Raw genomic sequence first — 15,248 nt, forward strand, 5'->3', positions numbered from 1 at the left:
AGTTCTAGTATTTGTTTGTTTGTAGATTCAGTCAGATTTTCTACACAGAGAATTGTGCTGTTTGAAAATAAAGACAGTTATACATCTTTCTATCCAAACTGGATGTTTTTTTTCTTGCCTCATTGAACTACCTAGAACTTCCAGCAAAACTCTGAAGAGAAGTGATGAGGGCAGATGCCTTGGTTTTGTTCCTGATCTTAGTGTTCAGACTTTCACCACTAAGTGTGATGTTGGCTGTAGCATTTTTTGTAGATGCTATTCTTCATGCTGATGAAGTTCCCTTATTGGTTTTCTGAGAAGTGTTTTTTTTAAATCAGGAATAGATTTTAGTCTTTGTCAAATGCTTCCTTTCTGTCTATTGAGATAATAATATGGGTTTTCTTCTGCTAATATGATAAATTACATTGGTTTTTCAATCTTTGGAAACTTTACATTCCTGAAATAAGCCCTTCAAGGTCATGATGTACTATTCTTTTTACATATTGTTTAATTTGATTTGCTAAATTTTGGTTTACAATTTTTGCATCTATCTTCACCAAGGACACTGGTCTGTAGTTTTCTTGTCTGGTTTTTGGTATCAGGGCAAAGCAAGTATCATAGGATGATATGGGAAGATGCTTGTTTGCCATCCGTATATTTCTTCATTAACATTTGGGCAGAATTCACCAAGTGAAGCCATCTGGACCTGGAGCTTTCTTTGCAGGAAAGTTTTTAACCACAAATACAATTTTTAAAATAGATACAGTGCTATTCAGATTATCTATCTTCTTAAGTGAGCAGCTTGTGTCATTCAAAGAATTAATTTCATCAAAGTTATCAAAAGCTTGGGCATCAAGTTGTCTATAAATTCCCTCACTATCCCTTCAGTGTCTCCAGAACCTTCAGTGATGCCGGGGTTTGTGTCTTCTGTTTCCTTATCAGTCTGAGCAGTTATTGATCTGCTCAAAGAACCAGCCTTCGGTTGAGTGGATTTTCTCTACTGCTTTTCTGTTCTCTTTTGCATTGATCTCCACTGTGATCTTTATTATTTCCTTTCTCCTACCTACTTTGGGTTTAATCTGCTTTTCTTTTACTAACATCTTCAGGTTGAAGCTGAGGTCAGTGATTTGAAACATTTCTTCTTTTTCTTTTTTAATAAGGGGAATTAACATTTATTTATTTATTTATTTATTTATTTATTTATTTGGTTGGTTGCACCGGGTCTTAGTTGTGGCAGGCAGGCTCCTTAGTTGTGGCACATGGGCTCCTTAGTTGCAACATGCTTGCGGGAACTAGTTCCCTGAGCAGGGATCGAACCCAGGCCCCCTGCATTGGGAGTGTGGAGTCTTAACCACTATGCCACCAGGGAAGTCCCTGAAACCTTTCTTTATTACCTTTACAGGACTATAAATAATTATAATCTTCCATATTTATCATTTTAAAAAATTATGTTCACGAGAAGTTTTTCCCTTGAAAGATTCTGGAATAATTTTTATGACACAGAATTGTGTATTATTCCCTGTGTCTGCCTAAAAGAGTATGTGAAAAATATCAGAAGAAAGATTAGATCTGTCTAAAGTCATATCTGCACAGGACCAAGAAAGGTAGATATTTGATCTTTATGTAATTAATATGATTACTGAAGATAACCCATATTTTTCCTGGCTATGTATCACTTTGTTCCTTGTGTTTTTACCTAAATGTTGTCTTTCTTCTTTTCTATTGTATGCATTTAGTTCTAGAAGTTTCCCTCTCAGCACTGCTCAGCTGTGTCCCACAGGTTTTGATACGTTGTATATTCATTTTTATTCAGTTTAAGGTACTTTTTACTTCCCTTGAGACCTCCTTTTTGAAGAAAATTATTTTAAAAAGTTTTATTTCATTATTTTACATATTAATATAAATGTTTATATGATTATAAATATTTATAATTATATACAAATTATACTAAAGTATATAAATATCAACTACATTATAAAATATACATAAATATTCTCCCAGATTTACTGAGGTATACTTAACAAAAATGTATATATTTGAGGTGTAAAATGTCATGGTTAAAGTATGTATTGTGAAATGATTATCCCAATCAAGTTAATACATCCATCACCTCACACAGTTACCTTTTTTTTTCTTGGAGTGAGAAGAGCACTTAAAATCTACTCTCTTATCAACTTTCAAGTATACAATACAGTACTGTTAACTAGTCACCATGCTGTACATTAGATCCCCAGAACTTATTTATCTTAGAGCTGGAAGTCTGTCCTCTTTGACCAATATCTTCTCATTTCCCCAACTCCCCAGCCCCTGACAAACACCATTCTACTCTCTGTTTCTATGAGATGACTTTTTTTTTTTTTTTTCTGTACGCGGGCCTCTCACTGTTGTGGCCTCTCCCGTTGTGGAGCACGGGCTCCGGACGCGCAGGCTCAGCGGCCATGGTTCACGGGCCCAGCCGCTCCGCAGCATGTGGGATCCTCCCGGACCGGGGCATGAACCCGTGTCCCCTGCATCGGCAGGCGGACTATGAGATGACTTTTTTAAGATTCCACAAATGAATGAGATCATACAACATTTGTCTTTCTCTTGTCTGGCTTATTTCACTTAGCACAATGTCCCCACCTCTCAGAACCAGGAGACCAACAAGGCTGATCCACAAGATGACTCCAGACACCAACCCCAACCCAACCCAACATAATGAAAGACAGCCTTCTCCCTAGAGGCACACAGGCTATGACACCTTCTTTGGGGATGCCCCCGTTTTTAGCCCCCTCACAGCAAAGCTCCAGCCACCATGGCGTGGGGAAGTGGTCTCAGCAGCTGCGCAGAGCCCAGATAAGAGAGGAGGACCCGGATCCGTGGGAAGCCAGGTCAGAGACTCACTGAGTGGGTGGGCATGGCTCTTAGGGGCCTGGAGCAAAGAGGGTCACGTGAGTGGTTTTGGGCAGCAGCGTGCAGGACTGATGCACGAAGGCGGTAGGGACAGGACCAGGTGGCCGGATCTGCCTGACGCATTTGTCACCTCCAGGCCCACCGGTGCTAGGGAGTGGAAGCCCTGTGGGTGTGTGAGCTGAAAAGAGCCCCAGGTAGCGGGCGGCCTGCAGGGCTATCTCAATGGCGCAGGGGTCCTGGACAGGAAGGAGGGGCTGACACTCTGAGCTGAGGTCCCCCACTCTCTCCTTTTACCCCTTGCAGAGCAGAGAATGGTCTTCCCCTTTGCATGGTGATGCCCTTGCTTCCTGCCCTCCTTCTCTGTGGCTCTGCTGATCCCCCTTTCCTGTGGGTGGAAAGGGCTCCACTCAGCTCACAGCAAATTGTTACAGGTTTGCTATGGGCTCCTGGGCAGCTCCTTAAATGAGCATTTTCTTATCTGCAAATAATCTACAAAACCACACTTATAGCATGGAGTTATGCAAGAACTAAGAGAATCTTCACACGAGAGCCCCTGCCACGGGGCATCACCCAGGTACACACACGTGTGCACACGCACATGTACACAGCGAGCGGGTCAAAGTCCAATTAGATGTATGGTTGTTTCTCTGCTGATTCTTTTCTCCCAACTAGAGATCATTTAAGTCACCATTCCTTCAAAACAAGCAAGCAAACCCAACCACTGATGCCAGCTCGTCTCCCCACTTACAAACCCCTCAAGCAAGCTGAGGGACGCACCCCGTCCTTCCTCCCCAGAGCCCCCATTTCTGCCTCCCTCCCCACGCACTTCTGAAGCCTGACTGCCAAGTGCGGCAGCCTCTTTGAGGTTTTCTGTCCCGCTCCCAGCGCTCCCCCTTGTTCCGGAGCCTCCTTCTTCATGTTCTGTTATCAGATTCCCAGCCCTCCCCTCTCTGACAACCTCCTTCCACCCTCCCTTCTCTGTCCCCCGAAGAGCAGACCCCGAAGCTCAGCCCTCAGCCCGCTGGGCCTTCATGTCACATTTCCCCTCGAGGACTTGCCTGCCATCGTCATCGGGTAGACGAGGGCCCTAGTCTCCATCTCCCAGGCCATGAGGCCCCATCACCAGTGGTCCCCTGAGCGCTCCCCTCACCACGCCTCCCCGCTCAGCGCCCTTCTGTCATTGACACAGCCGGCCCACGCCCCACACAGGTTCAAACTCGAGAACCATTTGTTCTCCACACCTGCCTGGCCCTCCTGTTACCTGTGCGTCCCCTACCCTGGCCCTTCCTGTCCAGCAGCCCCCACCTTCCGGCCACCCTCACCCCTCCCTCTGGGTGTAAATTCCTGCAGCAGTGGCCTCAGTGGCCCCCTGCCACCTGGGTTAACATTATAATCTCCTTTACACTGAGGCGCACAAATGCAGCCCCGCCCACAAGATTTCTCCACTTTTTGAAGAGTCACCCTCGTGCCAGGCATGTGTGCGGATTCGGCCTCATAGCAGAGGGTTTTGTCCCCAATGGACAGTGTTGAGGGCAGGGATGGGTGAGCTCTGCGACACCTATGGCCTTCAGCACAGTTCTGAGTACAGGGCCTTGCCTAGGACTTCGAGCAGTGGCCATGTGCCTGCAGACCCACAGGCACGAGGACAGGGGTGGGGAGGTGCCTACTGGGAGCACAGCTGGAGATGTGGGCTGGGCCGTCATGGCTGAGAAGTGACCACTAGTGCCGTGGCCTGAGCCTTACAGGTGACAGCCTGGGCCTCCACGGGACTGTTCCCAGGGTCAGGGTTGGGGAGGGAAAGCACTGGTTGGAGACAGGAGACTGATGGGGCAAGGCAGGGCCCGAGCGTCAAGAAGGAAGCGGGCAGGGTCATTCACTGGCTGGAGGGGTGGTTGTGGGTGAGGAGGGGGCAGCGCACAAGAGACAACAGGTGAGCAGAGGGCCAGCGTGACAGACCAGGACTGGGCCCAGGGGAAGCACAGCCTTTCCTGGGAGGGAGGGAGGCCATGGAAGGCGTGAGGCCAGGAGGAGGGAGAATGGACAGTGGGGCCGGGCCCTCTGCCCTACTCTCAGCAGCTCTCCTGTTGGGGGGGGGATAGACATTACTCACACTGTCCACGGCGAGGATCTTGGCCCAGATGAAGACAAGGAGAGGCCGCAGCTCCCTGGCTGAGCTCTGGAGCAGCTTCAGCACGTAGGGGAAAATACCCACAGACAAGGCCTGCGAGAGAGAGCGTGTCAGCCCCGCGCCGGAGGGAGCAGAGTGCACGGTGTCCTCAGCACTAACAGAGCTGCATGGGGAAGGGTCATGCCTCCCTCACCTCCAGTCCTTCTCCTGGAAGCGACCCAGGCCAGCCTGCTTGGGCTGCATGAGCTCACGCAGCTCACAAGGTAAGAGACACGCCAGGCCTCCACCTGAGTCTACCTGTGGTGAGCTACATATGGCCTCCCTGCTGGCACCTGGGAGTGTAAGAGGGCTAGCAAGGACTGCTCGTGCATTCTTCCTAATTTTTAGGTTTTCCGTCTTCTCCTTCATGTTGAACTATCAATTATGACTCTTGGTTGACAATATACAATGAAAAAACTTAAATATACATCAATGGAGAGAAAATAATATGCTGAACTCCCAGGTGCCCATCACTTGGCTTCAACGCCATCAACCGAAAGGGCGTGGCGCCCTGGCTGGCCCTACCCACCGTCCTTTCCTGAATGTTCTGAAGCACGTCTTAGGTATCACATTGTGTCATTTGTAAACACTTAAGTGTTTATCTCTAAAAAATAAGGTCTCTTTTATGAAAACATGACCACATACCACTACCACACCTAAAAAAATGAACAATTACAATTATTGTTCTTTTTTTTGGCTGTGTTGCACTGCATGTGGGATCTTAGTCCCCTAACCAGGGATCGAACCTGCGCCCCCTGCATCGGAAGCAAGGAGTCTTAACCACTGGACTGCCAGGGAAGTCTCAACAATTATTCTTTAATAACATAAAATATTCAGTTCATGTAAAATTTCTAATTGTTTCATGAATATTAATTTTTCAAATTTTAACTTTCAAACTTTCATTTGCCAATAGAGCCCTATGAGGTCCAGACCCTGCACCTGGTGGTGGGTCTCCTGAATCCCCTTTTATCTCTAGGTCCCTCGTGATCTCTTTCCCTGGTGATTTATGTGTTGGAAAAATGGATCACTTTTGACTGTATTTTTGTCAGTGTTTTGCACGGCCATTTCTACTCTCCTGTGAATAGAATGATAGAAAAGTGTTTCAGAGTTGTGCCTAAAACCACAGTGAAAGGACGGCGAGTGAGGCTTCGCAGGCTTCTCCCAGGAGAACACACGCCGCGTGTGGCTGGGGACTCAGCCCAGAGGCTGCCAGCTTCCTGGCCTGGCAGGGGTGAGCGCCTCCCTAGAGTGTCCCTAAAGGACACTTTCTGTCCTGCAAAGGTGAAGCCTAACAGCGGATGGGAAAGGGCCCCCCAACAATGTGACAATGAAGGTGCAAAGAGTGAGGTCCACAGGGGCCTTGCGGGCTTAACGGCCACCCCCATAGTCATCCTCGGCCGCATGGCCAAGGTCCCTTGATTCATCAGACGGTGACGTGGAGTCTCGTGCCCCCAACTGCGGACACAGGAAGCACGCACCAGGCTCACCGCCCAGGGACCCAGGTCCAGAAATCTTCCCAGCAGGTCCAGGGCTCTCAGCCGGTGTACTTGGCTCAGCAGCACCTGGAAGGGAGAAGAGGCAGTGTCACCGCAACACCCCTTGCCCCGCAACACGGAGCCAGGATGAGCATCCCCGGGGGCTGTTCTCCCAGGTCAGCAGGTGCCCCTTTCTCTATGGCTCATGCTTTACACAGGCTGGGAATGCTCCATTTCTTCATGAACAGGTAAACCATGTGCACGCTGTAGGAGCTACTAGAACAGATACTTTATAACCTCATTTAAGAAAATATCCACTGATGACACTGGTCTATCCACTTCCAGACACTGTTCTCTATGTACAACGTCCCCTGTTTGTTCTAAATTCGATAAGATACTATTGTGTTTCTCATCTCCTTTCTGACTAAATGATACACCCTCACTCACTCCACATAGCTAGATATGTCTGATCATTATGGCTGCCAACGGCAGCGCTGAACTTCTTTTCTGTAAATGTGCATAATTCATTTAAACAATTTCCCCATTGCTAGATACTTAAATTATTATCAAATTTTTGCTATTGTAAACAATGCTGTGATAAAAATCCTACCAGGTAGATCTCTGCACATTTACGTTTTTTTCCCCTTCCCCTAGGATAAACTTGAGAAGTAAAATTAGAGGGTCAGAGCATACACACTTATATCACCAGATTGCCCTCCAGCTGAACCAACTTGCCTACCAAGCCTTGGCTGAATACCGGGCACCAGGACACGTTTGCTCCGGTGCTCACGGGCTACTTGGCCTTGGGAAAATAACTTCTCTGAACCTTAATTTCCTAATTCATAACACAAGACCCACCCACAAGAGTTCTATTAAATATCAAATTAAAAGCTACCAGCAAAATATTAGCCCACGTTACACTATTATTTGACAACATGATAGGTAATAATAAAATGCTCTTTTAATCTGAATTTCTTTGATTACAAGTGAGGCTGAATATTTTTTCATAGGTTAATAGGCTATTTCTCTAGTAAACTGGCCATGCATGTCCTTATTTTCCTACTTAAATGTTTGGCTTCTTCTTTTTGATAGGAAAGGATTCTTTGTAAATTAAAAACAGCGACCTCTGCCATGTATTTTTCTCTTTTTTCCTGTGTTATGTCCAAGCTTTAAACTTTAATGGAGTCATTTATATTGAGTTTTCCCTCACGATGTTTACCCAGAGGTCACATGAACAGAGGACTTACTGTGTGCGGGCGCGGTGCTGGGCGCAACTGGGAACAGCAGGGCCCCTCCCATCACCACCTGGCTTAGACACAGACATTCCGCAGCCACACTGCAATAACCATCGAACAGACAACTGGGGGCCACTCCCTACTCTGGGGGTCTGAAAGCTCTCCCTCCCACTGGGTGACGTGTGGGGTTCCTAGGTTCCAGACAGAGGGGCTGGGAAAGTGTGGGCCTTCCCCAAGGAAGGGCAGGTGGCCAGTCTGACGGGGGAGGCTCCAGAACCAGCCGGACCTGCAGACCAAGCTAAGGGCTTCAGCTTTTCCTAAGAAGAGCAGCAGAGGGACCCGTCCAATGTGCTTGCTGTGGGCAATAGGCTGGCAGGAAGATGGATGGAGGGGTGGGATGGGTGGACTTGACCGTGGCCATGACCGATGGGGAGAAACAGACTCCAAGACAGCTGGCAGGCGTGACCGACAAAGCCTGCTGGAGGAAGGAGAATAGGGGTCAGGGAAAGGAGCCGCTGGAAGAGAAGATTTGGAATGAGGCAAGAGGAAAGAACAGACGGACAGGCCAGCCAGCCCGGGGTGGTCTGCAAGGGGGAAGCTGGGTAGAGAGACCGGCGAGGGAGGTGGGAGAGAAGGCGGGGGGGGGGTGTTTAACTATGTACCTGCTCCTGGGAGGTGAGGATCAGTAGTGGGACTCGTGAAGAGGACCCTCTGGCTGCAGGGATGTGGACCGTGGTGTAGGGACTGAACGGGGGTGAGGAAATGGTGCAGCCAGAGCAGCCAGAGCACTCAAGGGGCTACCCTCTGAGGGGTGAATACGGGTTGGCGGGAGGAGGGTGGGGAGCAGGGAGGGTCACCAGGTGGGGGACAGAGGAGGTGGCAGGAGATGCTGGAGGGAGTGGAAAGAGGGGAGGGGGTCCTGGCAGCATGAGCTTCCTGAGGAGGGGCTCCTGGGTGGAGGGGGGAGGCTGGGGAGCTTCCCCAGGTGGACGCGCGGCCCGTGGCTGTAGAGGAGGCGAGAGTGGGTGCTCCCAGCCCGCGGGCAGCCCAGGGGTCAGGGAAGCGGAGGTGGCTGGGTTCAGCTGCTGGAATGTCATTTCCCACTGGTTTGGAGCCTGTTTCCACATCGCTATTTCGAGACGGATGATCGAGTGGTTCATTTTATGTTTGGAGAAGTTGAGGTTCTCTAATCAAGAAGCTGGGAGAGGTTATGTGGGGCTGCTCACAGGGGCCTATCTGAACGGGGCCTGATCCCTTTCCCATGTTTAACTCATGGGTTATCTTGTGCCACTGCAGCGGAAAGACAGATCTGGAGGGCAAGGTTAGACAGCTGAAAGGCATGGGCTTTGGAGTCAAGCTGACCTGACTATCTCACTTCCTCACAGTGTGGCTTAAATCACAACCTCTGGACACTTCAGTTTCCTCATCAAGAAGAGTAGAGATAACATGTGACTTGGGCTTATTTTCAGAATCAAATGAGACGCAGCCTGTCTGGTACAACGCGGTCTGGTATGAGGGGTGTGATGAATGTTAGTCTCAGTGTCAGCATCCAGCTACAGGATGTCTCCATCTCTCAGAAGCGATTTGATTGACTATTTATTTATTTATTGCCGTGCTGTGCAGCTTGTGAGATCTTAGTTCTACCACCAGGGATTGAACCTGGGCCCTGGAAGTGAAAGCGCCAAGTCCTAACCACTGGACCACCAAGGAATTCCTTATTTGTTTTTTTTTATTTTTTATTTAACATCTTTATTGGAGTATAATAAATACTCCAATGTACAATGGTGTGTTAGTTTCTGTTTTATAACAAAGTGAATCAGTTATACATATACATATGTCCCCCTATCTCTTCGCTCTTGCGTCTCCCTCCCTCCCACCCTCCCTATCCCACCCCTCTAGGTGGTCACAAGCCACCGAGCTGATCTCCCTGTGCTATGCGGCTGCTTCCCACTAGCTACCTATTTTACGTTTGGTAGTGTATATATGTCCATGCCACTCTCTCACTTTGTCACAGCTTCCCCTTCCCCATATCCTCAAGTCCATTCTCTAGTAGGTCTGTGTCTTTATTCCCGTCTTACCCCTAGGTTCTTCATGACCTTTTTTTTTTTTTCTTAGATTCCATATATACGTGTTAGCATACGGTATTTGTTTTTCCCTATTTGTTTTTAAAGAAAACGGAACTGCCGGAGGTTCAAGTCTCTAGAGATCCAGGGCGGGCAGAACCTTCCATTTACTAGGTTTGTGAAAGCAGGTGTAATTCCTCAAAAATCAAAGACATCGAACACATTTAACACTTGTAAAGATTCTATTTACTGATTCCCTTTGTTATTTAAAACACTGTCAACGTGAATAAAGCTCTGTGTTTTCAAGTAAATAGCAGAGCACTTTGCAGTGGAAGAAATGGCAACTTGGGCCAAGAAACCTAACCCCGCGAAGTTCGCATTGTTTGTATCTCATGTGCACTGACCAGCAGTAAGAGGTCTCCATTACAAGGTCTTATTTACAGATGGCAAAAGTAAAAGGGAAACCATCACCATCACTACTGCAATGCGATCTTTCCTGACTCTTGTTGTCTGTGTTGACGAAACACCCATTAAAGCATCAATAGACAGCCCACTTGTCTCAGAGACTCAAGACCCTCAGCAGTGCAGGGTTTTGTGCTGTGGGTATTGATGTTTCATTGGAAAATAAACAGCATCAATAACAAGTCCTAGGGAAAATGTCAAGTATTGGTTTTTCTAAACGTTACTGCTTCCTGCGATTCCTTCTGTTGATTTACATTTAAAAAAAATTGAGGCCCAACATAAATTAAAATTACTTTTTTAAAAAAGGACTGGCTTTTGTTTGTACTTAAAAAAAAAAAAAAATTCCTGTTTCAGTGTGCCTCAGGCCCCAGGGAAATTACAGAGATAAATGTTGGTGAACTAAATGAGTTACTGGGATTTCTTTCTGTCTGTGGTAACCCAAATTGAAGATTAATCATGGAGATACGAATACCCAAACTAAAACAGAGCTGCTAGGGCAACAACCTTTCATTTGCCTTGTGCACAAAAAACTCACTCAGGCTTCTGCGCTGAGACTGCTGGACAGAGCTGCTTCTTAAAAACCAGATTCTCAAGCTCCAGTCCTGGCCTGGTGGACCCAGGAATCTGATGATCAGAGATTCTGGAGCCACCGATGAATATAATATGTGTAATAATAACATCCCAGTTATTATCCTGATGCCACCTAATAATAATCCTGTACTTTCAGACCAAAAATTCTATTTGTAAATAAAATGATGCCATGAAAGAAAACAGGGTTTCCTAATGAAATGCCCACACTGACTTGTAGTATCTGTATAAAGGTACTAACACGGAATCCTGTAAAATTTCTCTCTTCCCTCTCTTTTCCACAACATTGATTCCTCCTTCTCTGTCTGGGGCTTCTTTGCACATGGGCCACTGAGGGAGTGCAGACAATAATGCTGAGTCCAGGCAGGGCCACCAGACCAGGAGACCATAGGGCCAGGGCTTGCAGTGTGGCAGGGCTCAAGAATCTTCCTTCCCATCCTTTCTGTTGATTTGTATTTTTAAAAGGTGAAAAAGGACATCAGGACTGGTCAGGAAAAGTGTACGTTCATGCTTACATCTACACGAGAGGCTGCAAATCAGCCCGAGGAGACAGTTCATTTTACCCCGATGGTCCTCAGTTAACGCCTCTGAGTTTTCGGAGGGAGAAAACGGTCTCTGGCAGTGGAAAAACTAGCAGGGATTGGAAAAGCTGTGACGTCTCTGTATTAAAATTCTCTTTCCCTTCAGCAACACTTCCTGACTCGACAAGGCACTGGGGATAATTTATGGATAATGGGGCCCAGGTTCTGGCAAAATAACTGAATTAATGAGAAAGAAGCCAACACTGCGGGCTACCCCAAATGAAGCAAGCTCTCCTTTGCATTGTGTTGGGTTTTCTTGTTAAGTACAGGTTCCTGCACTGATCCAGGTGGGACACAGCCCAGACAGACCCCCCCATCAGAATGATGAGGAACCTATGGTTTATATTCGTCTGAAAGATCGCACAGAAGATGCCCCTTTCTTTTCTTTCAGAGTCATTCCCTCATTTTGGCATCAGGAAGTTGGGTCTTCTCTTTCCCTGAGGGCGTGTGGGTTGTAAATGGGACATTAAAGAAAAAGTCAATAGGAGGCCATTTACAACAGGATTGTTTGCCAGGCAGGATTCAGTGCTGGGCATTGTGCCCCTACTTGGGAAGGACCGATTTTATCTATCACATTATTGAAATAATAGGAAGGTCAGTGGAGGCTGGCCACAGTCTCCTCTCATGAAAATTCGGATGACCCTAGGAGCTGGGGAGCACAGCAACCAACCGGCCACTGCTGTCCCATAGCCCTGCCTGTCAGCCTTCCACTCGCTGCATGAGAACTCGTGGGCTTCTGCCAAATGGCGAGTTTTCTTTGTTGTGTTGTTATCGTTGCTTTTCGTTTTGTTTTGTTTTGAAAATTTGTTTATTGCTCACCTTGCAAACTCAAGATAGTCAAACTAATCTAGAAACACACACGAGGAATACTAATAATTTCTGCATTCTTTTCACAATGTCAGAAAGTAAGCAGTCATAAGACAGAAAAAGCACCAAAATATCTCCAGGGAAGGATCCTGGCCAACACCCTGTGCCCACGTAATTATCAAGCCACGAGGACAAGGCTGTGTGGTGGCATTTCCACAACTGCACAAACTGCTCTCACTGCTCTGCTGCCTGGGTCCCGGCACACAGTCCTGAGCCAGATGAGACCTCAGTTCTGTCGTAGGCACCTTCCCAGCCCACCATGCGGTCAGCACAGAGCGGGAGAGCAGACCATGCAGGGAGGGGGCCCGCCACGCTCCAGGTGGGACAGGGATCAGCCGTTCACCTATTTTTCAAACTGTCCTCAGCGGCGAGAGCCGCTCAGAGAGCGCATCTGGCCCAGTGAAGATGAATGGTACTTCTGCGAGACGTGGTCAGCAGCCTGGTGAGAAAGTGGGGCCCTCCTGGGGGGAGGCAAGGCCTCGTCCTTGGGCAGGTGAGGCAAAGCAACCTAATCAGCTTTCTGGGGGGAAGGTGATGGTCTTCCCAGCCAGCTCTCAGAATTTAAGACCCCACTTCCTAACTGGACACGGATGTAAATGCCCACCCCCTCCTGCTGCGGGCACGGCTCCTCCCACAACCGTCCACAGTTCTCACCCAAGTTCAACCGCCTCATCCCCACTGCACATAATCTCTTCCAGGGCCTAAAGTGAATTATTAGGCCTTGGTGTCTACACTGACAGTGGTTTTAAATCTCATTTGACACTGTCGCAGAGCAAAACAGCTTTGCTTATGTCATGACCTGGTCCCTACACCTGTCCCATAAATATACATTAACTGAAACAAAAGTTCTGTGAAAACTTCCTAAACTTCCTGCCTGTGACTTATTTTGGTATTTTGCCATCTCATTACCCAAAACTTAGCTGGGTGAGACCCACAGAACTGATCTCCCAAACCACTCATGGGGCACCAGGTGCCGCGTGAACACTGACACAGGCCATACGGGTGACGGCGCTTGATGGCACAGCCAGAGTGCAACAGCCCACAGCTACTGCTGGGCACAGCCCCCTGGAAGTGGGCAACCCACAGGTGCCGGGAGCGGTGCCCACGACCTGCATGTGTAATTTGCTCAGGCTCTCCCATTTTCTCCGCAGTTGATTTGCATCTCATATCCTTCCAAAGAGAAGGGGCACTGACGCCAGAGCCGTGCTGGAACGGAGCTCGCTGGCAGCAGCACTGGGGGGAGAGGGGAGGGCAGCTGACGACAGCCCAGATCAGTGTTTAATTGGGGGGGAGGCTTCAGTGACTTCGCCAGGCGAGCCCGGGAGACAAGGAGGTATTAGCTCCAAAGCAGGAGGGCTGTCACACACCAGCACACTCGGTCCCAATAAACTAGTCCCCTCCCGGGCGGCTGCGGGGTTTTCTAGCTCCCTCACCAATCTGGCTCACCTGGAGACACTCACCTGTAAGACAATGGGAAGCTGCTCAGGTGGGTTCCTGTTCTCCACGCCCATCGTGAGCCACACCTGGAAGGCGGTCAGCTGCTCAGCAAAGAAGGGGCTGTGCTGTGGGACAAGCAGAGGGTTAGTCAGGGGCTCTCCTTCTTCACCTGGCTCTGCCTTTACACACCGCCCCCACCATCGATTCAGCCGTGTGTCTTTGTGAGGCCCCGACTCCACTCGGCCTCCACCACCCAGGCGAGGGGACACAGGGCCGGGCCATAGCAGAGGAGGTGGTGAGACATGGTCAGACCAGGATGTTTCATACAGCAGAGCCAGAGGCTGCATGGACAGACTGGGTGTGGGTAAGAGAGGGTTGCAGTAAGGTTAATGCCGGGGCTTGGGCCTAAACACCCGGAAGCGGGGTCCCAAGACCTGAGGCAGGAAGACTGAAAGAGGAGCACGTTTGGGAGGAGCATGTGGGGAACTCAGCTTGGACACTCTGAGCTTGAGGTGCCTACTGGACACCCGACAGAGACATCAGGGGGACGATGGCCTACATGAGCCCGCAGTCCAGGAGACGGGTCTGGGCTGGAGAGACAGATCTAGTTTAAAGTTAAGTGAGAAACAGAGGGGACCCTGGGCTGAGCCCTGGAGCCCCCCAAGAGTGAGAGGCCAAGGAGATGGAGACACAAGGGCAAGGCCAGCAGAGGGGGATCAGGAGTGGGTGGTGGCCAGGATGCCAGGGAGGAGTGTTTTAGGGGGAGGACATGGTCGGCACCTTCCATGACTGTAGAGGGTCAGGCAGGACCAGGGTCCAGAGCTGATGGCGACAAGGAGGGCCCTGGAGACCATTAAGGATGTAACAGGAGAGCCCTGGTAGTGGGCAGAAGCACAACCGGACTGGGTTCAAACAGAAGAAAAGATGATTCAGAGACTCAAGAATAGACAGTTCTTTGCAGGAATCTCGCTGCAAAGGGGAAGGAGAGACATGGGGGGGTGGGGGGCGGGAAAAATCGGATGGGATCACGTGACTAGGATTTTCTTTTTAAAGGTGGGAGAATAAGGGCATATTTGTAAGAGGGGGAAACTGCTGATGAAGGAGGGAGGTGCTGGGCGAGGGCCTTGGCGAGTGGACGTCTGGCGCACAGGTTGGGGGCAGCACTGCTGGGAGCGGGAGATGCAACAGACGGGCCGGGATGCAGGACAAGGGCCAACGTGGCAGGACTTACAGAGGATCCCTCAATTGCTCCTGTCTCTCAGCGAGGTGGGAAAAGGAGGTGCTGTGGATGGAAGGCAGAGCGAGCGGAGAGGGGACGCGAAGGAAGGAGATGTGTCCGGGCAGCCCGCCGGGCAGCGTTTAAGGCCCCTGGAGGGTAGTGACCGCAGCAGGTCACAGTGGGCTTCCCCAGCCTGGCAGTGGGGGTGCAGAGGCTGGCTTGTCCTCGCGCAGGCACTGCGGAGGGGATGCCTTTAGTGGAGATGACGAGGACGAGGGAAACT

General features: G+C 49.2%; 1 protein-coding gene across 2 annotated transcripts in view; it reads right to left on the reverse strand.

Annotated features, from left to right (window-relative positions):
• RPTOR (regulatory associated protein of MTOR complex 1) overlaps positions 1-15,248 on the reverse strand; it is a gene marked incomplete at its 5' end in the record, with an annotated part of 340,079 nt that overhangs the window by 60,920 nt on the left and 263,911 nt on the right. For both annotated transcript variants that reach the window (XM_079725126.1, XM_079725125.1), the window contains 3 exons: positions 4,982-5,092; positions 6,517-6,600; positions 13,770-13,871. In XM_079725126.1, the coding sequence (XP_079581252.1) occupies positions 4,982-5,092; positions 6,517-6,600; positions 13,770-13,871 (297 nt within the window). The remainder of the gene's footprint in view (positions 1-4,981; positions 5,093-6,516; positions 6,601-13,769; positions 13,872-15,248) is intronic.

This window comes from Hyperoodon ampullatus (assembly GCF_949752795.1).
Source record: "Hyperoodon ampullatus genome assembly, chromosome: 19".
Taxonomy (NCBI): domain Eukaryota; kingdom Metazoa; phylum Chordata; class Mammalia; order Artiodactyla; family Ziphiidae; genus Hyperoodon; species Hyperoodon ampullatus.